Genomic DNA, 23,394 nt, shown 5'->3' with positions numbered 1-23,394 from the left:
AATCCATGAATGATTTAAATAAAATAAGAAAAATAGATAGTATAAATCAATAAATTAATAATATAAAAAAAAATTAGAATAAAATTTCTAGAGAAATTAATAAATAGTAGGAAGTACAAATAATTCTAGTAACATATTGTTCTCATCACAACAAGTCTTAATAGATCATTTTTAGATTACAAATTATGAGTTTAAATTAATAATTAATTAATACAAATTTAATAATGAAATAAACTCTTAAATAATATCTAATGCACTAGAAAAAATCAAATTAAAAATAATTATTTAAAATTAAATAAATAAATAAATAAAATAATAAAAAAGATCTTTATGTTAAAATTCCTCTATGTAACTTCAATCTTTAATTTTTGTATTTTCTTGGTACATTTGAATCCTGATTTCAAACATGTCATTCTTTCTCATTTGGATGAATTATTGGGTCTACGATATATAGTTGGAACGTTTCAAATGTTTAGTTTTTATCCCGACTTTAATTGAAGCAAAATTACATCGGTAACTCTAGATATATCTCAAACAATACACGAAAGTCTTGTTTGATATATTTGACAATATTAGTTTGCTAGCTTTAACCCTATGAAATATTATGTTTCTTATCTCTATTTAACCAAAAAATTTACCACAATATATTTTTCATGTATTTAATATTTTCTTATAAAATTTCAGTTTTATTTAATATACGGTTTGAAAAATATGCTCAATCTCGGAAAATTAGTCAATAGATATTTTAAAATCAAATTTGAACATGAAGTGGTTTATATCATAAATTTAGTAAATTCATAAAATCAAACTAAGTTTACTGAGTTTATTAATTTTACTGATTTTGCATGAGTTAAGTCTAATTTTACTGGTTTCGAGCTTTTAGTCCTATTTAGCATGTTAGATACATGTTGGCCGTAAAATCGTAAGATTTTAAGAGTTAACTTATGATTTTAACAACCTTGGTTGGTACCATTATATTTGTCTCTAAGATCTTACTATTACTTCTTTAATTAATGTAATGGTTTGATCCTTATTCATAATTTTATCTCGTTTGCTGGCATTTTACTTTTTATTCTATTAGTTTTCTTTGGTGGTTATTGTAACAATTGGGTACCCATTCAAGGAAAAGAAAAAAAATGGCTGCATCAGTGCCTCCTCTAAATAACTTAGATGATGGTTATAAATGGAATGGCAGGGAATTGTATAGCTATACCTTTTTAAATTTGTTGTGCTTAACTCAATTTATATTTGTGCTAAATATATAAAATAATATAAACTTTAACAATAAATAATATAAAGAGAAATTAACACAAACTATAAGTAATAAAAAAGATAGAAAAGTTTTTAGAAGGTAAAAAGTTAATGCATAACCAAGACAATCAAAGTGGAATCCAAATCAAAGTTTGTCCATTACATTTTTGGTCAAGTCAAATAATATAAATCTCGCATCTTGTCAAACCTCAGATGCTAGATTCAAAAACTTTAGGTCTAGCACCTTAGATTTGCATAATTTTTATGAGCCAAGTAAAGGTAATGGTTTTGTTGATGACCAAAATACTTATGCAAATATATTGAATGGTCTTGAGACATCTAACTAATAATTCCTTATGAACTTCTAATGTATTATTAAGAAAAAAGCAATATCTTTATTAAATACTCTTGAATTTTAATAAATAGATGCAGAATTTAAACTAAACTCTATTATATTGATTACAATAGTTAGATACATGCATGTGCTCTTACAACTTTAAAAACCTTTAATCAAGAACAAATAAAAATTAATCTTAAAAACTTCTCTTATTAACAACGCAAAGATATACTTATTGTCCTCTAATAAAATGTTGATTCAGTATACTCAAAGTTATTGTATTCTGCCCATTAATTTGTTATACAAAGTTTATGTTATACATCTTTAATCCTCTTAATATTATTAAAAAAACAACAAAAACATATAATTAGATCTTTGAAAAAAAAATCCCACATTTGATGTTAGAACCTATAAAGTCCATTACTTTTCCTTACAATTTTATAGGTTTGATGGTGAGATCAAGAATGTTCTTATTAGACACATCCATTTTGTTAATAAAAGAATAATTAATCACATCAAACTCTTACGAACAGACAAAAGCAAACCACATAATTTTCTTACTATTAATCATATCATAAAATTTTATACTCTTCTTGTTGTCTTCTTTTCTCCATCGCGACTCTATTCTCTTTTCTATCAATTTGGTGCCCTCTTCTCTTCCATTTCTTTTATCAATTTGGTTGAGAAGAAGGAGAAGGACTGAATACAGGAAGCACCATCTTTGCTTGGGTTTGGCTTGGTTATCAGACTTATAATGCTTAGGTCTGGCATGATTACTAGATCAAAAGCTCTTAGGCTTAAAATGGTTACCAAACCCAAGGCTTTTGGGTTTGGCGTGATTATCAAATCCAAATAGCTTGAGTATGATGTCTAGAATTTACATAATTTTCATGAGCTAGATAAAGGTAATGGTTTTGTTAAGGACCAAAATACCCATGCAAATATATTGAATGGTCTTAAAACATCTAATTAATACTGCCTTATGAGCTTTTAATGTATTGTTAATAAAAAAACAACAAATACGTCTGCTAAACACTCCTAAATTTCAATAAATAGATATAGAATTTAAGCTAAACTCTATTATGTTGATATCAATTGTTAGATACATGTTCGCGCTCTTGCAACTTTAAAAGACTCTAATCAAGAATAAAGAAAAATTACTCTTGCAAGCTTCTTTCGTTAACAATGTAAAGATATACTTATTGTCCTCTATTAAAATGTTGATTCAATATACTTAAAGTTCTCTTGCTTTGCCTATTAATTTGTTGTCCAAACTTTATGTTACCTATCTTTAATCCTCCTAACATTATTAAAAAAAAAATGTTAGATCTTTGGAAAAAATCTCATTTCTGATATTAGAACCCATAAAGTCCACTATTTTTCCTTATAAATTTATGGGTTTGATGGTGAGATCAAGAATGTTCTCATTAGATACATCCATTTTGTTAATGGAAGAATAATTAATCACATCAAACTCTTACGAACAAATAAAAGCAAACCACATAATTTTCTCACCATTAATCATACCATAAATTTTATACTCTCTTTATTGTCTTCTTTTCTTCATTGCGACTCTGTTCTCTTTTCTATCAATTTGGTGCCCTCTTCTCTTCCATTTCTTTTATCGATTTAATTAAGAAGAAGGAGAAGGATTAAACACAGGAAGCACCATCTTCTCTTGTGTTTGATATAGTTACTAGACCCATGATGTACGGGTCTAACATGGTTGCTAGACCCAAGTATTTGCATAATTTTTATTTTGGTGACATGACTAAAAAATTGATGTCTTCTCTCAAGTGCAGAAGTGTCGAAGTAATAAATAACCCGACAAGACTAAGGTCGAACTACAAGAAGGTTAATTGTATAAATTATAAATAACAGCAACATAACAACAATAACAATAACAACAATAACAACAATAATATTAATAATAGTAATAGAAATGGTAGTAGTAGTAGTAATAGTAATAAAAGAAGAAAAAGAAAAAGAAGCTTATGAGAACTTTGAGATGGAAAATCAATATAAGGATTAAACAATGATAACAATAAATGTTAAGGTTAGAGGATCCACTAATGATATTTCAAACAAGTATAGTATAAACTCTTTTTATTACTTAATTGGAAACTACATACAAAGGAGGTTCCAATCAGATTATAAATAGTTAACATGATTATATTAATTATCTTATTCGAATAATGCTAATACTTGTAAATGTTGTCAGGCATTCATGATTATAGCTTATGTTAACAACAAATCAAGTTTCTTTCATAGCACAGGTGTAGGTTATATCATACGGTTAGGCAATACGCTAGGTATTCGTTGTCCAAGTGTTATACAACATAAATCTAAATTAATTATTTAACAAGCAAAGTATTAAATAGTAAACAAGATAACAAATATAAAACATATTAGTATCAAACATTAAAGTCCATATTGAATTTACACTATATTTATTCTTACACCATTAGTGTAACCCTTTTACCTTGACATATAAACTTAACTAAACATAATGAAAAAGAGAAACATAAATAAACAAGATAAGAACATAAATAAGATAAAAGTTAATTAAGTTAAAAAAAGGAAATGAAAGGCATAAATAAAATATTAATGAAAGCAAAATATAAGCAATACAAAGAGAGAAAGTAAAAGTATGATCTTGATTTGGAAACCAAGATGCCTAAATGCATGGTAAATACCTCCTTTCATAAGCTAAGATTGGGAACTATTGATTTGATAACTAATTGATATGTGAGTGGTCAACTCTTGACTTAGTGATAATCATTATCTTCTCTTGTCTGCCTAAAATATCATTGATAATGTCAAAATTGGAACCACTTAAAAACATGAAAAGTTCTAGGAAATTGTCTCAACTTTCCAAGAAGCAAAAAATTAAGGTCATTTGAACTTTTAGAACTCTAGATATGGACCAAATACTGAACAGTGTTCGGGCTGCAGGACAGATTCAGACTTCTTCGTTATTGCTATAATTTGGACTTGAAAATGGCATTTTCAAATCTTGGGCTCCTATAAAAGTTATAGGCATATGTCTTACCTTTCCATTTATATAAAGTAGACCTAAATCTAAGATCTACAGCTCCAGATATGACTCAATTATTGAACAGTGTTCTGGTTTGGACTGCACCACCATCTCTTTTTTAAGTTTAGCCATCTGTTTGTCCTTTCAATTTCAGTTCTTATACTCATCAATCAATCTTTTTATTTATGTGATAGGCCTATATTTAAAATGAACATTCACCATAAATTAAAGGTATCTTATATTATTAGATATGTTATTATAAAACATGCTTTAGTTATGGAGTTATTGATACTTTAAGTATAAAATGATGACATAAAACCTTGATAAAAATGCAATTTTAAGTACTAATCATTTGATTTTAGTCACGTTTGGATTTTAACCTCAATTCTCTCTACATTAAGTCATTCTTTATTTTATTTTATCAAAATATCTCAATTTGGTTATTCTTCCAGTATTTTGGTTTGTTACAACGTAAAGGCATATCTCCTAATGTCTTGAAAATATTTTTGGATTTTAAATTTTTTAATTTTGATTTATCTTTGAATAAGTGTGTGTGTGTCTATATATATAAAATTTGGAGTCATGTTATCTTCATCAATGGCTTGAGATGGAGACCTCATGGGTAGACTATTAATAGGAGTCTCTAACGACACCTCTTCTTCTCCTCCAACTATGAACCTTATAGGGATAAAAGAATATTAAATTCTGAAAGAAGCAAAATCAAAAGCAAATCATGACAAAATAACTTTATACCTTGCAAAATAGCCTAGTAATTCCTCTTAGTTATTTTGTTGACTTCGTAATTGATTTTGGTTAAATCTAGTACAACACAGTTTTTCTCCTTATTCGAGATCAAACAAGGATTATTGTTTACATCGTGGGGAGAAATCTTCCAATAAGAGGAGTAATCCTAAATTTGTTATAGTCCTCCCCATCGATTGAAAACCCTAGTATGTCTTATGACCAACTACTTCCCCTTTTATTTTTTAGTAGAGTTGGGTTTTCCGATCAACAGATTCTTCATATCATTGTTGCTCCTATTAACAAAGGTGAAGAACTAACACATGTTGTTGTTGTTGTCATCAATGTTAGCGACCAATTGGTAATAACTTCAAAGACATTTACAATGTGCTTAAGTCCAACCATTTTACAAAAGTTTTCAAAAATGGACATGAGTGTTTATTCATTGGGATATAACTGGCCTAGATCTAGTTGACAATAATTAAACACATCCCTCACAAATCTCTAAAAAAGAAATAAATACCCCATCTCGTATATGAAAAGAGAGGCAATGATTTTGAAAAGATCTTAAGAGATTCTAAGGTCAATTTACTAATACACTAATCAAGAAGAGACATCTAGATAAAATGTTTTGATAAGCAAGATTTCCACATCTGTAACATATATGTTACTGTGGATGTCATCCTTAAGGGTTTAAGGCAACCTCCCTCTCTTTTAAGAATCTAATAAGAGACTTCTATAAAACCCCCCTCTCTTGATCACCTATAGTAGGAGAAGTAAGTGAGCTCTTATAAGAATGTCTTCTCTTTCATGTTTTGGTTAAAACCTAAATTCCTTGTCAAGAGTTGGAGCACTTTTCTTTATTGAACTAAACTTGGTGTTTTGGGGCTCTATTAATTCTAGTTGAAAAGGATTAATTCTAGTTGAAAAGAAAAGATCCTTGAGAAACTTTTTAAGGATAATTCATACAAGTTTTTCTCGGGTAAAAAAAGATATAGCTTGAGATCTAATATATAAGAGTAGTTTATATATATATATATATATATATATATATATATATATATATATAGATAAGACAGAGTAAAAGTAAAGAAAAGGCAAAAATAAGAACAAGTTATTGTACTTATTATCTCTTAGCGCTGAGTCTAGATGCTTGTGATTCTAATGAGTTGTTAAATTTATTATGTTTAGGCTTAGCTAAGTATTGAATCTAATCCCCCTTAATAGATTGGAAACATTTTATAACAATGGATTAATTTTTATTTTTATTTTGATAAGATTATAAATTAAAAATATTTCATCGTGATAAAACATGTTAAAAGAAAAGAAGCATAAAAGGGCTATAAAAGGAGAAAAAAAATATCGTGGCAGGTTTAATTTTTTCTCTCTGATTATTTGTCTCAAAAGTTGTTTTCTGAAAATTACATTGAACCAATACTAATTTAACAATCGGAGAGGATCTAAATAGATAATGACCTACCTAGGTTTTCACCAAGAGTGGATAGATTATTAGTGATTTTATTCTGTATCCAAATCCACCCTTCAAACCCAGGGGATAAAAAAAGTACCTCATCACCATGCTTTTCCTGTTTTCTATTTTCATCTGAACTTGGGAAAAATGGGTGCTAACTTTCTTTGCGAATACTTACTGCTTGGAAATTTACATCGCCAAGTCAAACCTATAGTCAATGCATCGCATCTTTGCTTACCGGTCTCATGAATGAAAAAACTATGGCTATGCCCTCCCGTCGTAAACCAAACCATTTGATAACTCATTTCCAATTTTGTAGCGAAGTGCTTACAACAAATCTAGTTTTAATACCAATGGATGAGGAAATCCCATCTTGGGAAAAGATAATATGGTTAAATAAATAATTCACTTTCAAACAATGTTAGAAAATGATAAATATGAGGGAAGCATATGATGGTTCAAGGGAAAAATAAAAAGACAAGCTCTTAAGGATTAAGATGCTTTGTAAAGAAATCCAGCGACGAAAGGATGAGGCTGGAAGATGGGTGTAGTGAGGGAAAGATGGTGTTTTAGTTTGAGCGAAGCGTGAGAGACAGAACATTGAAAAAAGTGGAAGTCACTTTCGAAAGGTGTGATGATTTGTTGGCTAATCTCCCGAAGCATCAGAGAGAGTCTCACCACTTTTGAACTCCAGCCGACGGTTCTAACTTATAAACAAGTTAAAATAACCGAATGAGAGAGAAACAGACATACAAAGACTTGAGAAGAGGTTAGAGAGGGAGGGAGGGGAAGGAGGGAGGAGAGAGGAGAGTCAAGTTGAAGGCTGGAGCCTTGACTATATGCTTACCTCTGGGTTGGTGTTTTGGGCGCTTTGTGTATCAGTACAAAGAACAGTAGCAGAATCAGTGATGAGGTCACAGGGATCTTTAATCTCATTTATGACCAAACTCTGCCAGACTTACCAGTGTCATCATCAAGGACGACTCTTCTCGGAGGTCAAGAAGGGAAAAAAGAATTCAGCCCCAATATTAATTGTACTGTTCTATCTTCCATTCTATCTCTCTCTCTGTCTATCGGTACAAAGTAATGAAAGAACTGCAGGATATTTCCCAAGAAGACCCCTCTGGAAAATCTGGGTGTGTATAGCTTGTTCTGGGTTTTCTTCCTCTGGCGGGTATTATCCATATTACCCTTTTAGTTAGTGCATAGTACAACATTTATCAAAAGCTATTATCCACGTGCAGATAGAGAGAAGAGGAAAGCGATGGGTTAGGCTTCACATAGGCTTTCAGGCTTGGTTTTCAGTTTTAGGTGATGTTGGGTTCGATGGAAGTGGAAATATTGAATGGCAGAACCTTTTGGGAGGGGCAGCTGAAGCAGCAATATCAGGTATCAGAGTGGTGGCAGCTGTTGCACAACCTACAAAAAGGGATTAGGAAGCAGCAAATTAGAGAGCAGTAAAGAGACAAGCCCCACCCATTAAAGAAAAGTATTCTCCATTAAAAGCTGAAACAGAAAAGGCACAAGGGCCTGGGTCCGGAGCCTCAAAACGTAGTCCCAAATTCAAGACATATAGGAGGAGGAGGTGGAGGAGGAGAAAAGGATCGCCAATCACCCAAAGAGCACTACTATCATCATCAAGTGCTGCCCTTTCTTGTTCACCACCAAATCTCCAAAACGCACAGCCCCAGCAAGACCAAAACCAACATTCGTATCAGGGAGTAGATACACAGCAGCAGCAACCTCCTCTACAACCATCCAAGAAAAGATCTTATTTTCCATCTTCGTCCTCTTTAACCTTCCAGGAGCGAAGCGTCGAATATGCAAGAAAAATGGGAGCGAGCCACCACCAAGCAGCAACATCGTCTAGATTGGGGATAAGCAACACAGTGGGACAGATCGTGGAGGTCCAAGGAGGCCTCATTGTTCGGCCTACAGGAAGAAAAGACCGCCACAGCAAGGTCTGTACAGCCAAAGGCCCAAGAGACCGCCGCGTCCGGCTCTCAGCCCACACTGCTATCCAGTTCTACGATGTGCAGGACCGCCTCGGCTACGATCGTCCCAGCAAAGCTGTCGACTGGCTCATCAAGAAAGCCAAGGCCTCCATAGACGAGCTCGCAGAACTACCGGCATGGGATCCAACCACAGCGGGCTTCACCCCCAAAACTAGTAAAACTGCTACTAGAAGCACCAAACAACAAAACACAAGCGATGAGAACGAGTATGGGCTTTTCGTAGAAAATGTTGCTACTTCAAAAACAGCAGCAATTGCTGAAGTTCAAAATACGCAACAACAAATGGCAGAAAACCCCAACAGTAGTTCGGGTTTTCTGCCACCATCTTTAGACTCAGATGTCATCGCTGACACAATCAAAACTTTCTTTCCAATAGGTGCATCTACGGAGACATCGTCTCCTACTATACAGTTTCAGAACTATCCACCAGATTTGATGTCAAGAACCAGCAGCCAGAGCCAAGATCTGAGGCTTTCGCTCCTATCATTTCAAGGACCAATTCTTTGGCAACACCAAGCACACCATCACGGTCATCAAGCTCAAAGTGAACATCAAGTGTCGTTCTCTGGAACCACTGCCCATCATCTTGGCTTTGATTGCTCTTCTGGTGGGTGGTCTGAGCAGCAGCACCCACAAGAAATTACCCGGTTCCAAAGAAATTTAGTGGCTTGGAATGCAGCAGATGCTGGTAGTGGCGGTGGAGGAAGTGCAGGATTCATCTTCAATGCACCACCACCACCACAGACGATGCCGCCATCGCCACTTGTACAGCCGTTCTTCGGCCAAAACCAGTTTTTTTCACAGAGGGGAACCCTTCAGTCCAGTAACACGCCTTCGTTTCGTGCTTGGATAGACCCGGCAATCACTCCTGATCATCATCTTCAGCAGCAGCAGCAGCAAACTGCAATATCAGGCATTGGATTCACTGCCTCAGATGGTGGGTTCTCTGGGTTTCGAGTTCCAGCACGAATTCAAGGCGAAGAAGAGGAGCGCGACGGCATTCACAGCAAGCCGTCCTCTGCTTCCTCTGATTCTCGCAGTTGATTGAGCTAAAAAAACCCAAAATCTCACCTTTTCCAGGTGCTACCTTCAAGCCCATTTCTCAAATTCTACCCATCTATAATCCCTTTTTTTACTTTCGCCTTTCTCAAATTCATCTTTTCCTCATGATATCTTGTTCTTGCAGGACTTGTGCACTGTTTAAGAGAGACTAAAATGGGGCTAAGAAGATGTTTTCAAGATAGGCTTGGAGGATGGGATTTTGGCCACTTGGAGATGAATCAATCGCAAATACCGTGCGAAAAGAGAGAGATACGGGTAGATATTTCAGGTTTTAGGTGTTTATTTGGTATTATGTTCTAGCTGTTGTTTTCGTTTCCATGTTTGAGAGTGCTTTGATAGCTCAAATTAATTTGCTTCCAGCTTTTGTTGGATTGACTGTTTATGTTGCTAAAGTTTTTGCATGTCATGGATTCTTTTTTGTGTTTTGATTCCATTTCTGATAGAAGCAGAGCTAGTTTGATTTGATGAAATGTTCGTGTTTTCCCCAGTTAGAGCAGACCTGATATGCATGTATGGTAATCTGGTATCCTTAAAATGATTTTCAGTGCAAACCCAGATCAGCAAATAAAGACTTTCTGTAGTAGCATTTCCCCTTGCTCATTCCTACATCTTTGTTCATTTGAGCTGCTTGTTATTTTCTTCGCTATCATAAAATGTGAGAAACACAGTAAGGGCCCTTTCCTCTGTTTAATTCATGTAGATGGAAGAGAGAGTCTCTTCGTGATTGTTTCTGTTTGTTGCTTTTCTGCCTTTTGATGCCTCAACATCTTCCTTACAACTGCCAAAAGAATTGAAAGAATAAACCCTCTTTAACATCTCTTTCGTTGCTCGGATTTTCGGGGAGTCAATTTTCCATCAATAATTGAAGCTTTTTTGCAATGGAATAGAAGAGGAAACTGGAAAAGAAATGGAGACTTTTTGACCTTCTGAGTGGAGAATTGTGTTTTATAGTCTCCGTTACTCCGTAATGTCTTCTTTCTGTTTTTTTAGCTTCTTTAGTGTGATGTGACTAGGCTTGTGTGTTAAAGTAACTAAGAGCTCCCTATATAAGGGCAAGCAAAACAAGGATGGATACCTACTTTCTCCAAAGTAGAAAATATTTACCAACAAAACTACAGTTACCAAAACTGGTAGAATCTGAATTCTTTCATCTAGCTAGTGTGAAAGAGATCCAAGTGTGTTTTGAGGCCTATGTGCACCTGGATTGTGTATGTGGGATTTGAAGTACAAGCTCTCCTGGATTTTACATTTGCATTTAGATCAGGTTGTGAGGAATCCAAAGGTCATGTTCTGTCATTCTTGACGTTATCGATGAGTGCTAAGCTTAGATAAATTCAAAAGGTAGAACAAGCGGGGCTAAGTGGATTACACTGCTGGAGGAACCATGTCCATGAAAGTAGAATGGAATGAACACTACAAAATTCAATTATGGAAAAGAATACACAGATGGATACCACTAAAATTTTGATACTTTGCCATGTCTTTGTTCCCCAACCCTGTAAAATCTCAGCCCCCTCAGCCTAGCTGGATATTTTTTGCCCTGGGAAAAAGCTAAAAAAATACAAAAATGAATCACTTGGATTCGGTGGAGATGGTGACATTCTGCTATGTAGTCTTGTTTATACCAGGATTGATAACTACCTCTGCAAATACAACTCTAAGTTTAACTGCACATCATATTCCTTTTGCCACCCTCATTGAAAGCTAATAAAATAGGGTGGCTGGCGGGGATAACTGCACGCATGGGATGATGTGCTGAATAGTGCATTAGTAAATTAAGATTTACCAGAGAAAAAACATACAGATTTTAATGGGGCTAGGTATGGAAGATCTTGTTGGGATGTAGTTGTTCTTGCCTAGCAATACAACTAACAATGAATAAGTGTAAAAACATTAATGAATTACACGGTTAAAATTCGTTCATCCTAAGTTTCCGTGTGGTTTGGAGCTCCATGCCTTAGCTTTGATTGAGGTTGTGAATTTTGTTCTGTTTTGCCAAAAATGACAGATATATCCTTTTATCATTTTAAAAAATAGAACAACCCATAATAAATTTTATCTCTTTTAAATTTTGGTTTATTGACTTTCAATCATAATCATAATTTATGATCTGTTTTTTTTTTTTAATTTAATTCTCAGTTTTTATTTTATTTTTATTTTGTTAAAGTCTTTTTTTCTCGATGTAACCCTCTAATAAAATAAATTGTCCTCTAATTTATTTTTTGTTTACATTTTCACCCTTGTCTTTTAATTGTAATTTTTTGTTTTAGATTTTCTGTGTAGATAATTTTTTTTTCTAGTTTAATTATTTAATATTTGATTTGTTGAGGGTGAAAATTAATATTTGGTTTTTTTAGAATTGAGTTTTGTATTTTTTGGAGGGTGAAAATTAATATTTGGTTTTTTTAAAATTGAGTTTTGTATTTTTTTTTTATCGTGCTTATAGGTTAATATTTTTTTTTACTTATTTTCTTTTCAATTTTATTAATCGATATTAGTTTTTTTTTAAAAAATAAGGTATAACCTGAGTTGTTTATTTTTCTTATTTCTTTGAAACATGCTAGCAACATCTAGATTATCATTGTCTTTTTTATTGATGCTTTTATTAATATGTTTTTTTTAAGATAATTTTTTATTTTGATTAATTTTCATTCTCTGTGAATTTTTATTTTGCTTATTTAATTTTTTTTAATAGTGGCTTTTTCTTAGTTATTTTATGTGTATAATTTTTGAAAATATTATTTTGATTCATCTATAAATATTTTTTTATGTTTTATTTAAATTAAATTTATTTTTAGATAATATTTTTAATGTATGCAGCTTTGCATAATAGTTTTTTTCTTCTTGTTTTATTCAATCAATTTCATGTGCATATATATCTATTATTATTTGATTTAATAAAAAAATAAATTTTGTAAACACAAATAAGTAAATATCTTTTATTGTATTATCAAATATCTTGATCTACATGTGTCTTTTGATTTTTTTAGTTTTATTTTTAATTATTTTTAATTATTTATTTACACACATGATTATTTAGTGTATTTAATACATTGATAATTTTTTTTATGTTAAAAAACACATTGATAAAGTGTTTATATCCAAACAAATTTATTGAAAAAAAATACAACATGTGGTATAGCACAAGTTAAGTAACTAGATAGATATATTGGAAGTGAGTATTTGTATTATTTTTTTATGAAATTATTTTTATCTTGTGATCTAAATTGCAAGTTTAATATGTTAATCTAAGTTTTTTAAATAGTTTTTTTATTTTTTTAATTTAATATTATTTTTTAATTTTATTTTTTAATATTAAATTGAAAAATAATTTTTAAAAGCAAATATTATCCAAGTATCAATATTCCTTTTTAAAAAATCATTCAATATGCATTGTATTTTAAATTCATTATTAATTTTTTTTATTATTATTACAGAACACATTTGCAACATTTAAATACTTTTTTATATATAAAAAAAATGATTTGACCCGGACACTAAACCAAATCTCACAATAAACATGAAAACATTTTTCTGTCTGTTACCATCTTTTCACACACTGCACGCAAATCTCACACCAACCCCACAATAAACAAAACAAAAACACAGGATCAAGGAGCGTGTACAAGCTTGCAAGTAAATGATTTGCTAAATTATACTTAATTAACTCAACTTTGAATCAACAAATGAGATGAGCCGGCAGTAGAACTGGCATCCTGGGTTGCTTGATAATCCATGGCTGGGCTGGACAACCTTTTGGCTTTAGCATTCACCTTCCCGTTTGACAGAGCAGGTTTCGTTGGCAGTACTGGTATTTTAATCTCCGTTTTGCTCCCTTGTCTGGAATGAACTTTCTTGAGGTTACTAGGCTCAGCATGAACTCGAACTTCCCATGGCCGCGCAGCAACCCAGCGCTCCTTCCAGCTCCAACCCCAGTTTTCTTTGCCAAGAATGTAATATGCCTGGCCTAGATATTGTGTAGGATTGGCTCTCCACTGAAAATCATATTAACTCACAACATTTATTTACTGTCAACTGAACCAGAAACTATAATAAATTGATGTGTTTATAGTTTTAACAGTTGATGGACCTGGTGAGAGAAGGCATATGCCATGGCTCGTTCACGCTTTACTGCTGCTTCTTCTCTTTGTTGGATCCTGGAAAGAATCTCCTCCATGGTATCGGAGCCACCGCACCACTCCACCTATCAAAACTGAGTTAGAAAATGTGGATTGTAGATCATGAAATCTTGGCGGTTGCTTCATGCAATAATTACTAGGCAACTGCCTTTCTCTTGGGAGCTAACTACTTTGGATGCATTCAATTTCAACCATGCTATGACAGTCACGTCATCATTTGTCTGCATAGAATAATTAGGTTTAAAATGGCTGAGCTTGTGTTCATACAAAAAGAAGAAGAAGCAGCTGTGCTTGTAGCTACTCAAGCATGATAATGTCAGACTAATGCATGATTGAGTTCTGGCACTAAACTAAACTACAAGACATTTCCCTGTTGGCCGAGTTTCATTTATAGCCAAACAGCTCCATCTCAAAGGAAAAAGAAAAGACCAACAACCACCAGTCCGCACAGTACGTAGGGCCAAGCTCATTGATTACTCATCAACTCCTCCTTTCTATGGCAGATTCATTGGTTTTTCATAGACTCATAATTCTCTTGTAGCACAAGTAGAAACAGTCATAAGAATCCCACATAAACAAGAAGACGACAGCTTGCATTTTTCGAACAAAACACTAATTTTTCTGTATTTTCACATTAAACTTTTTAAACAGTAAACAATTGTATGTTCTCTGGCACATAAAAGACTCAAACCACGAAAAATGAGGTCATATTTCGGAATTTTGCTGTATGTTAATTTGGAACATGCTAGAAAGAAAAGAAAATACACTTGCTTCAATGCAAAGGAAAAATTTTAAAAATTTCATGAGACCGTTTAAAGAAAAACCGGTGCTTCCTGTTTAAATATAAATAATATTTCCCCAAGAATAAAAAACTATTTTTTTAGTTTCTCAAATTTGTAAAATACATTTTAGAGGTTTTTAAAAGCTTTTCATTTCAAAATTTTCACTGTTTTTCAAATAATTAAAAAATATGGTCCAAGTTTTAATTTTTTGGCAACATGATACTGTTTGATTAATTAAGTTCGAAATCTATAATCCAAATGGGTATTAGAAAGTAGTGCCTCTAACTCTTGAAGTTTGGCGTCAAGTTTCAACTGGTTTTCCAATTTCTTTTGCTTAATACGGCCTTCTGCAACCAGATGGTGTCGGCGAGCTCTTATCTGGGTCTGTATATTGCTCCATGAATGTATATGGCTCAACGTGCTTGATGCTTGCTTTTGAGTATCTTGACCATGGATTAGTACATTAAATCTCACAGCTCCCTTAAGACGATGCACTGCCTTTCTTGCCTGAAAATGGGAAAAGAAAACCATTGTTACTTTACTGATCATACAAATTCTACAACAGTTGGAATGGCTATAAGCCCACGAGAGCAAGCAAATGTCAGAGGTAAATTTCTTAAAAATTCCAACAATGCTTACAAAAGATTTCTTCTTGTTGTGATCGTACAAATGCTAACGATCTGGAAACTCAGTGAAATAAGAAGGCTATTTAGTTGATACCAATAAATATTCACTCGTTTGATTTCAAAAAATTGTTGTGGGTCACTGAACATGGCAAGAAAATCAATGCCGGCGGCCCTAGGAGCTTAAATCTTGGCACATATGCATACACCAAATATATGCACGTGTGCCATGATAGCAGAAACGAAATCGGTGGTCTCTGCCAAGCTCTTAATCACACCTATCTAGATTTTCTTCTTTTCCTGACAGAAGGGTTGGTTCATCGGGGAAGAAATGAATGGTCATTCTATAATCACACTGTTGAAATGTACCTTGTATGCCCGAAAAGCCTGTTGAATCCTGACGGCAGCTATATATTCAGCAGACAATCCAGGAACAGCATGACTGCTCTGCAAATCAGCATGGGCGAAACTACTCGATTCTCCATTTGTGGGTGGACTCTCCTTTGACTCCTTTGCTTTTTCAATAGCTGAATGTACCTGCCTCACAGAGATGAAGGAACATATTAGAAAAAAGAAACAATAACCCTGGTTGTACCCAAAGGAATCAGCAGAATCCTGAGTATTATTTACCTTTACTTTCTTCGATCCATCTCTCTTCGCTTTTCTCAGGCTTATAATCGACTTTAACCAGTATCCTGAACCCATTGGTGTAGATCAGCTTGCTGCTATATAGTGTAGAAACCAACATAAACATGCCAAAAAATTTCCACACTGATTAGATTATATTGCATTTATAACAGGATAATCAAAGAAGCAACTTCCCTTGAGTAAGAAACCTAAAGGCTTAGCCAAGTTCAGTCTCCGTTAAGTTCATAGCTGCTTTCAAATCCAGCTGAGACCACTTGTGACATTAATTATGAGCTTATAGGGTAAAGATTCTTCCATTCTGAAGTGGGTGCATGGTGATAAAGACCAAAGCCAAAACATGTTTAGCTCCATGCTTGATCAAAACGAGAACAGATCACTTGTCATGATGCAAGGATTTCTTTCAATTTTGCTCAAGCAAAATTGCTGAATCGATCACCATTAAACATAGAAGATAATATTTTACTAAGCTTCAATATTGATTAAAAATTCAAGCCACTACATTAGAGCAAATCAAACATTTGGAACAGTATAATAAATATATAATTTACAAATACATGACAGCAAAATCTGCTTCATACAACTAGCTAGGACAACGCACATCAGTATAATCAGCAACACTCCATATTCTAACCATTATATACAGAAACACCTAGCACAATCAATAACGTACAGAGCAAAAGATTAAGGACAATAGGAACGGACTAAACATACCAGAGAAGAAACAGCCCATGCTTTTGTTCGTGGTTCAGAAAGAGGAGCAACGCAGGCTTGTTGTTTTGGCTTGTGGTTTGAGAAGATGGAGTGGGAGGAATAAGAAGAAGAAGTTTAAGTGCAGTCCAAGAAATGGGTGAGAGAGAATGTTTAACTGACTACTCAACAAAACTGAAACTGCTGTTTCATCCTTTGGAAGGCCAACAGTCAAATACATTTAAAAAAACCCCGACTGCGGCCCACGGAGCACCTAACCTATCGGGACCTCACCATTCATCACCAGACTAAAGATTTAATAGAAGGGACTCCCTCGTTCATAAAACAAGACAGATCTGGTCCCGGCGGGGCTCGAACCCGCGACCTTCGGCTCATAAAACCAACGCTCTAACCAACTGAGCTACGGGACCTTGTTCGTGCACCTGGAGAGTGCACATTAATACCTAGCAATTACTAGTGAATATCTTGTTAGAAGATGGAAGAGGAAAGGTAGTGACAAATACTTCAAAACCCTTTTCATTTCCCACTTGGGATAAGAATAAATGTGCTTTTTCTTAAAAAAAATATTAATAATTAAAAATTATTTCTAATAAACCCAGCATTACATTAATATTATATTAAAATAATATTGTTTATAATATTTTTTATTTTTAAAAAAATTATTTTTATCATTAGCATATTAAAATCATCTAAAAACATAAAAAAAATATTAATTTAAAATATAAAAATTAATTTAAAAAAAATACTTTTAAAATACAAAAATAAACTACATATTTCCTACCAATTTCCTTCCCACCATAATAATTGTACTAATAAATAATCAAAAGTACAATAGCTAACATTTGGTTATTTTCTCGTAAGAAAAGATTAAGAACATGTGAGATATATTTTTATGTTTTTTTAAATATAAAATTTATTTTAAAAATATATCTATTTTTTAATATAACATTTTTATGTATTTTATACTTTTTCAATAAAGGAAAAAAAATATGAGCTGTTTATTAAGAATAAATTTGCCGACCTGGAATTTTGCCTGTAGCGGGAGAACAATAGGTGATGTCCCGACACATAACCATCAAAATAGCAACATTTAATAAAAACAATAAAGAAAAAATCACATGCATATGAAGTCATGGTCTCGTGGTGGAGGGATTTATTTTCTTTCTTTATACTTGGGTACAATTTTGTTTTGTATATGTTTATCATCTTCCTGGTGTTTTATCTATTCATTAAGTTTATAAGTATTCAGTGAATTCAAAAATTAGTTGTAGTGCATGTAAACTAATTCAGACACCTAAAATTATAAAAAAAATAAAGAAAAACTCACAAAATTATATATCTTGTTAAAATAATTAAGATCGAACACAAAAAAAGAGGCTATAATTCTGAATAATTTATATATTATGAATGTTTAGTATTAACCTAAATACGAATAAAGTATATATAGGTTAAACTGAAAGTACTATTCTAACCTTAATAAATAAGACTACATAAATATTATTTAATATCTCCCCTCAAACTCACGATGCGGCAACTACAAGCATCGAGAGGTTGCCAACCAGAAAACGAAAACGAGAGATGGAATGCGTCTTGGTAAAGAAATCTGCAATCTGCAAGGAAAAAGGAACAAAAGGCAAAGCAATGGTGTCATGCTTGAGATGATAATGAGTAAGATAACAATCGATCTCAATGTGCTTAGTTCGCTCATGAAAAATCGAGTTGTGAGCAATCTAAATAGAACTCTGGTTGTCACAATACATAGGAGTAGGATGAGAAAAGGAAACTCTCATATCAGCAAGTAACCAACGTAACTAAACAATCTCTTTAGTAGTAGATGTCATGACATGATATTCTGCTTCGGTGAATAATTGACAAACAATAGATTGTTTCTTGCTTTTTCAAGAAATAAGATAATCACCTAAAAAGATACAAAACCCAGTAACAAACTTGTGATATGTGGAATCACTACCATAATCAGCATCAGAGTATGCATGTAACTCCAAGAAAGAGGTGGATGAAAGTAAAAGACTCTAAAAAGTTGTACCTTGAAGATATCGCAAAATACGAAGAATAACTGCCCAGTGAACTGTAGTAGGAGAAGCAACAAACTGACTAATAATATGAATAACATATGTAATATCTAAACGAATAATGGTGAGATATACCAAACTCCCAACAATATTGTGGTATAAAGTAGGATCTATCAAAGGTAAACCATCAGAAGAAGAGTATCTTGCATTAACCTCAATGAGAGTATCAACAGTCTTGTTATCAGTAAGTCTAGTCCACTCAAGAATATCTGTAACATATTTTGACTGAGAAAGAAGGTAACCTCTAGGTGAGTATGCTACCTCAATACCTAGAAAATATCGAAGATAACCCAAATCCTTCATTTCAAATCGTCTAGCTAACTATATCTTCAAAACTGAAATACCATCAATGTCATCACCAGTAATAATCATATCATCAACATATAAAGACAAAGTGATACGACCTGTATTAGTGCATTTAATAAAAAGAGCATAATCATGACTGCTAGAAACAAAGCCAAGAGATGAGATCACAATAAAGAATTTCTCAAACTAAGCATAGGGTGTTTGTTTGAGATTATATAATGCTTTTTTAAGCTTACAAACATATCCAGAGTCATGTGAAATACTAGGAGGGGGTGCCATATAAACTTCTTCTTAAAGATCTCCATTTAAAAAGGCATTTTTAACATCAAGCTGAGAAATATGCCACTGACGAATCAAAGCTACAACAATAAGAGTATGAATAGTAGTCATTTTTGCAACCGGGGAAATTGTCTCCTCATAATCCATACCATACTATTGAGAATATCCTTTTACAACTAGCCTAGCTTTGTATCGCTCAATAGACCCATCAAAATTAGTCTTGATCTTATACACCCAACGACAACCAATAACATTCTTACTAGGAGGTAGAGGAACCAGATCCCAAGTATCTGTCTTATACAAAGTAGAAAATTTCTCATCCATAGCTTGTTGCCAAAGTGGATCAAGAATTGCCTCTTTATAGGAAGAGGGCTCAAAGAGACAATGAATATAAGCTAAAAAGTAAGTAAATGATGAAGAATAACAAGAATAAGCAAAATCTAGTAGTTTTGTGGACTTACAATGCGGATGGACTGACATGAAGGTGGATCCATAATCTCAAATGAAACTTGAGGGGTTGTAGATGAGAATGGAGCTTCAAGTGTGCCAAAAAGTAAAGTACCAATACTTGTAGAGTTATGAGTATAAATTGATCGAACATGGGGAGACGTATCATTATCAAAATCCTTAGAAAAGGGATCTATACAAATAATATCAGATTTAGTCAGGTTATGAGTAGTGGATGGAATAGAAAAGAAAGATATATGCTCAAGAAAGACAAGATAATGAGACACATAAAGTTTCTGAGTTATTGGATCAAAACAACGATACCTCTTTTTACCTTCACCATAACCCAAAAAGACACAAATAGCGAATCAAAAGGATAACTTACTACGTTTTACATGAGGACGAAGAATGAAACAAGTACAACTAAAGACTCTAAATGAGGAATAATCGGGGACATACCCATATAACTTTCAAAAGGAGATAGACCCAAACTATAAAAAGATGGAATTGTTTTAATCAAACTTACAGCAGTAAGAACAGCTTCTTCTCAAAACTCACTAGGAACAAAAGCAGATAACAAAAGAGAACAGGTAATTTCGACAATATGCCTATGTTTTCTTTCAGCAACACCATTTTGCTTAGGAGTATCTGTACATAAAGTTTGGTGGATGGTTCCATCTAAGGCAAGCTATTGGCAAAATTTATTGGACGTGTATTCCCCACCCAAATCACACCTAAAGCATTTGATCACAGCAGAATGTTGAGTTTTGATAAGAGCTCGAAAAGCTGCATATATCTCAAAGAATTCATAACGATGTTTCATTAAATAAACCTAATAATAACGAGCATGATCATTAATAAAAGAGACATAATATCGAGACCCTCCTTTTATGGCAACAGGAAAAGGTCCCCATACTTCAGAATGAATCAAATCAAATAGTGAAGAAGAAACAAAAATACTTCAATTAAAAGGTAAAGCAGAAAATTTTGCCAGTTTACATCCACTACAATTAGAAATGTCATAAGTTTTTAAATTTTCTAAAGCTCTTATGGATACCAAAAATCTCAAACGAGAAGACAAAACATGACCTAGATGGGAATGCCATAAATAAAAACTAGAAGATGAAAGATTCAAATGAAAAGAAGACAAATTAACAATAGTAGTAGCAGCAGCAACAGTAGCAACTGACACTTTTAACTCATCCAAAATATATAGTCCATTCTCCATACGACCTATCCCAGTCAGCTTCTGAGACTGCAGATCCTATACACAAAAAAAAAACCAAAAAACATGACTAAATAATCACCAGAATCACATATTTGACCAACAGACGCAAGATTCAGTTTTGAGTTTTGGAATAAGATAAACATTAGGGAGAGACAAGTGAGGTGTGACAACAGAACCAACACCTGCTAAGGGTATAAGAGTGCCATCAACAGTTATAACAAGAATGAAGGATAAAGGGAACACAGAGGTAAAAGATGAGGAATCTAGAGACATATGATGGAAAGCACTAGAATCCAAGACTTATTCAAAGTGTGACATATCTTAGGAACTATGAGGCAACTGACCTATGAAATAAGAAGCGAACATTGCTTGTGGCTGCAAGGAAAGGAACTTCTGAAATTTCTCAGTCAAAGTATTAGAATCGGTAATAGAGCCTAGGAAAGCTACTGCTATAGTATTATAGTGTGATGGTTTATAACCCTGAGGTGGTTTATGAGTAATAGTTTGTGACTGACTGCCAGACTTCCAAGCTTGATTTTGTTGTTTCAACTTAGGATACTGAGCCTTCCAATGACCTTTCTGCTTATAAAAACTGAACTCATTGAAGTCAACCCTTGTGTAAAGCTTGTTTTGATTATTAGAGAATGACTTAGAAGATACTGCTAGTACAGAAGGATTTGAAGCAGAAAGAATTTCCTTTTCAGAATAAGATTGAAGATGCATTTCTTTAGCCAATAACCCACTCACAATAGAGTCAACAGAAGACAGTGGAGAACGATGTAGAATTGAACCTCTAAGTCCTTCGAACTTATTGCGAAATGCTGTTAAAAACTGTATCAATCGTTGTTGCTCTCTATGCTCAATATAAGCACCACATGCCTTTAATTCTGCTAATTCTATAAGAGCCAATTAATCCCAAAGATCTGTCATAGCAAAATAAAACTCTTGAATACTCATATTCTTTTGATGGAGAGTTTGTATGTCATTCTCTAATTGATACTATTTTGCAAAATTTGATTGCGTAAATAACCTTTACAGATGATCCCAAACCTCTTTTGTTGTCTCATACTTCATCAACTGTGTACCTATCAAATGTTCAATAGAATTGTTGATCCAAGTAATGATATTTGCATTATTTGCCTCCCATGTATCTATCAAAACAGCATCCCTCTTCTCAATATTCTTAGGTATCATATAAGTTTCATTAACATATCCCCACATCTTCTTACCTTTAAGAAAATTCCTTATTACATAGCTCCAATACAAATAGTTATTCCCGTCCAACCTCACACTCACAGACTGAAGCGAATCATCTCTTTTAGTAGCCATAATCAACAATCACAGAAAACTAGAACGCAAAAGTAACAGAAAACCAAATACCAAATTGCAAAAACCGAACAGAAATTCAAAAACTAAACAAATATCTTCTCAAAATTATACGATTACTCTAAAACACAAAACAAATTTGCAAAAACTGAATGCAAATACCAAATTACAAAAGCTAAAAGGAAGATGAAATATAAAAATAATTGCAGAAACTGACGAAATATCAAATTTTACAAAAGCGAAAGACAAAATCTCACTCCAAAAAATTTTCGGGACTCAGCCCCGAACCCTTGCAGGGGCACACTGCCCCCTGCAAACCCCCAACCAACTCACCGCAAAGTTGGATCTGCGAAGCTATGTTCGGGATTAAGCCTCGTTCCATAAAACCAGCTCTAATACCATGTTAAAATAATTAAGATCAAACACAAAGAAAGAGGCTAGAATTCTAAATAATTTGTATATTATGAATGCTTAATCTTAACTTAAATACAAATAAAGTAATATAGGTTAAAATGAAAGTACTATTCTACCCTTAATAAATAAGACTACATAAATATTATTTAACATATTTATCCCTATTCAATTCACGATGTCCAGCCTTCATCATTCTTTACATCATCTCCCACATCCACAACAATTATACAAGTCAAATTATCTCTTCCTAACTCAAGCTTCTACTTTTCCCTCCCTCTTTTCCCTTCTATCATTTTTGTCCATGAAAAGAAATATGGCAGAGAAGGGCATATGCCCATGAAGAAAAGGAGATGAAAAATATTTTCCATCCATTTGAATACAACCTCTCATGAGATCAAAGAGAGATTCTCACAAAAAACACTGCTTGAGAGCACCCTGGACCTGCAGTGTTCTTCCTGAGCTCCTTCAGTTTTTTTGGCAATGCATATAA

At 33.2% G+C, this 23,394-nt stretch overlaps 2 protein-coding genes and 1 non-coding gene across 5 annotated transcripts; 1 reads left to right on the top strand and 2 right to left on the bottom strand.

Annotated features, from left to right (window-relative positions):
* Window positions 1–7,342: 7,342 nt before the first annotated feature.
* Window positions 7,343–10,384, top strand: LOC105139988 (transcription factor TCP4-like). The gene is made up of 2 exons (XM_011046649.1): window positions 7,343–9,932; window positions 10,039–10,384. Exon 1 carries the CDS (start codon window positions 8,670–8,672, stop codon window positions 9,894–9,896), a length of 1,227 nt encoding a protein of 408 aa, XP_011044951.1. The 5' UTR covers window positions 7,343–8,669; the 3' UTR covers window positions 9,897–9,932; window positions 10,039–10,384.
* Window positions 10,385–13,361: 2,977 nt separating this feature from the next.
* Window positions 13,362–16,908, bottom strand: LOC105139986 (protein IQ-DOMAIN 1-like). Of its 3 annotated transcripts, none has more exons than XM_011046646.1 (6): window positions 16,818–16,908; window positions 16,089–16,180; window positions 15,828–15,995; window positions 15,115–15,342; window positions 14,005–14,118; window positions 13,362–13,909 (listed from the first exon to the last, which is right to left on the bottom strand). In XM_011046646.1, exons 2-6 carry the CDS (start codon window positions 16,161–16,163, stop codon window positions 13,583–13,585), a joined length of 912 nt encoding a protein of 303 aa, XP_011044948.1. In that variant the 5' UTR covers window positions 16,164–16,180; window positions 16,818–16,908; the 3' UTR covers window positions 13,362–13,582. The 3 variants fall into 3 exon arrangements, with proteins under 3 accessions (XP_011044948.1, XP_011044946.1, XP_011044949.1); XM_011046644.1 differs by having other exon boundaries at window positions 16,089–16,153; window positions 16,818–16,905; XM_011046647.1 differs by having other exon boundaries at window positions 16,089–16,183; window positions 16,818–16,899.
* Window positions 16,909–17,150: 242 nt separating this feature from the next.
* Window positions 17,151–17,224, bottom strand: TRNAI-UAU (transfer RNA isoleucine (anticodon UAU)). Its single transcript has one exon. It is a non-coding gene; the product is annotated as a tRNA-Ile (tRNA).
* Between the last annotated feature and the right edge of the window lie 6,170 nt (window positions 17,225–23,394).

Source organism: Populus euphratica, unplaced genomic scaffold (assembly GCF_000495115.2).
Source record: "Populus euphratica unplaced genomic scaffold, PopEup_1.0 scaffold113.1, whole genome shotgun sequence".
Taxonomy (NCBI): domain Eukaryota; kingdom Viridiplantae; phylum Streptophyta; class Magnoliopsida; order Malpighiales; family Salicaceae; genus Populus; species Populus euphratica.
This window is presented reverse-complemented; position numbering and strand designations above follow the sequence as displayed.

Coding starts and splice junctions, on each gene's coding strand:
- LOC105139988 (XM_011046649.1), top strand. CDS start 8,670: ATGGGAGCGAGCCACCACCAAGCAGCAACATCGTCTAGATTGGGGATA.
- LOC105139986 (XM_011046644.1), bottom strand. Junction 15,996..16,088: donor ATGGATCGAAGAAAGTAAAG/GTAAATAATACT, acceptor TCTGTGAGGCAG/GTACATTCAGCTATTGAAAA. Junction 13,910..14,004: donor CATATGCCTTCTCTCACCAG/GTCCATCAACTG, acceptor TATGATTTTCAG/TGGAGAGCCAATCCTACACA.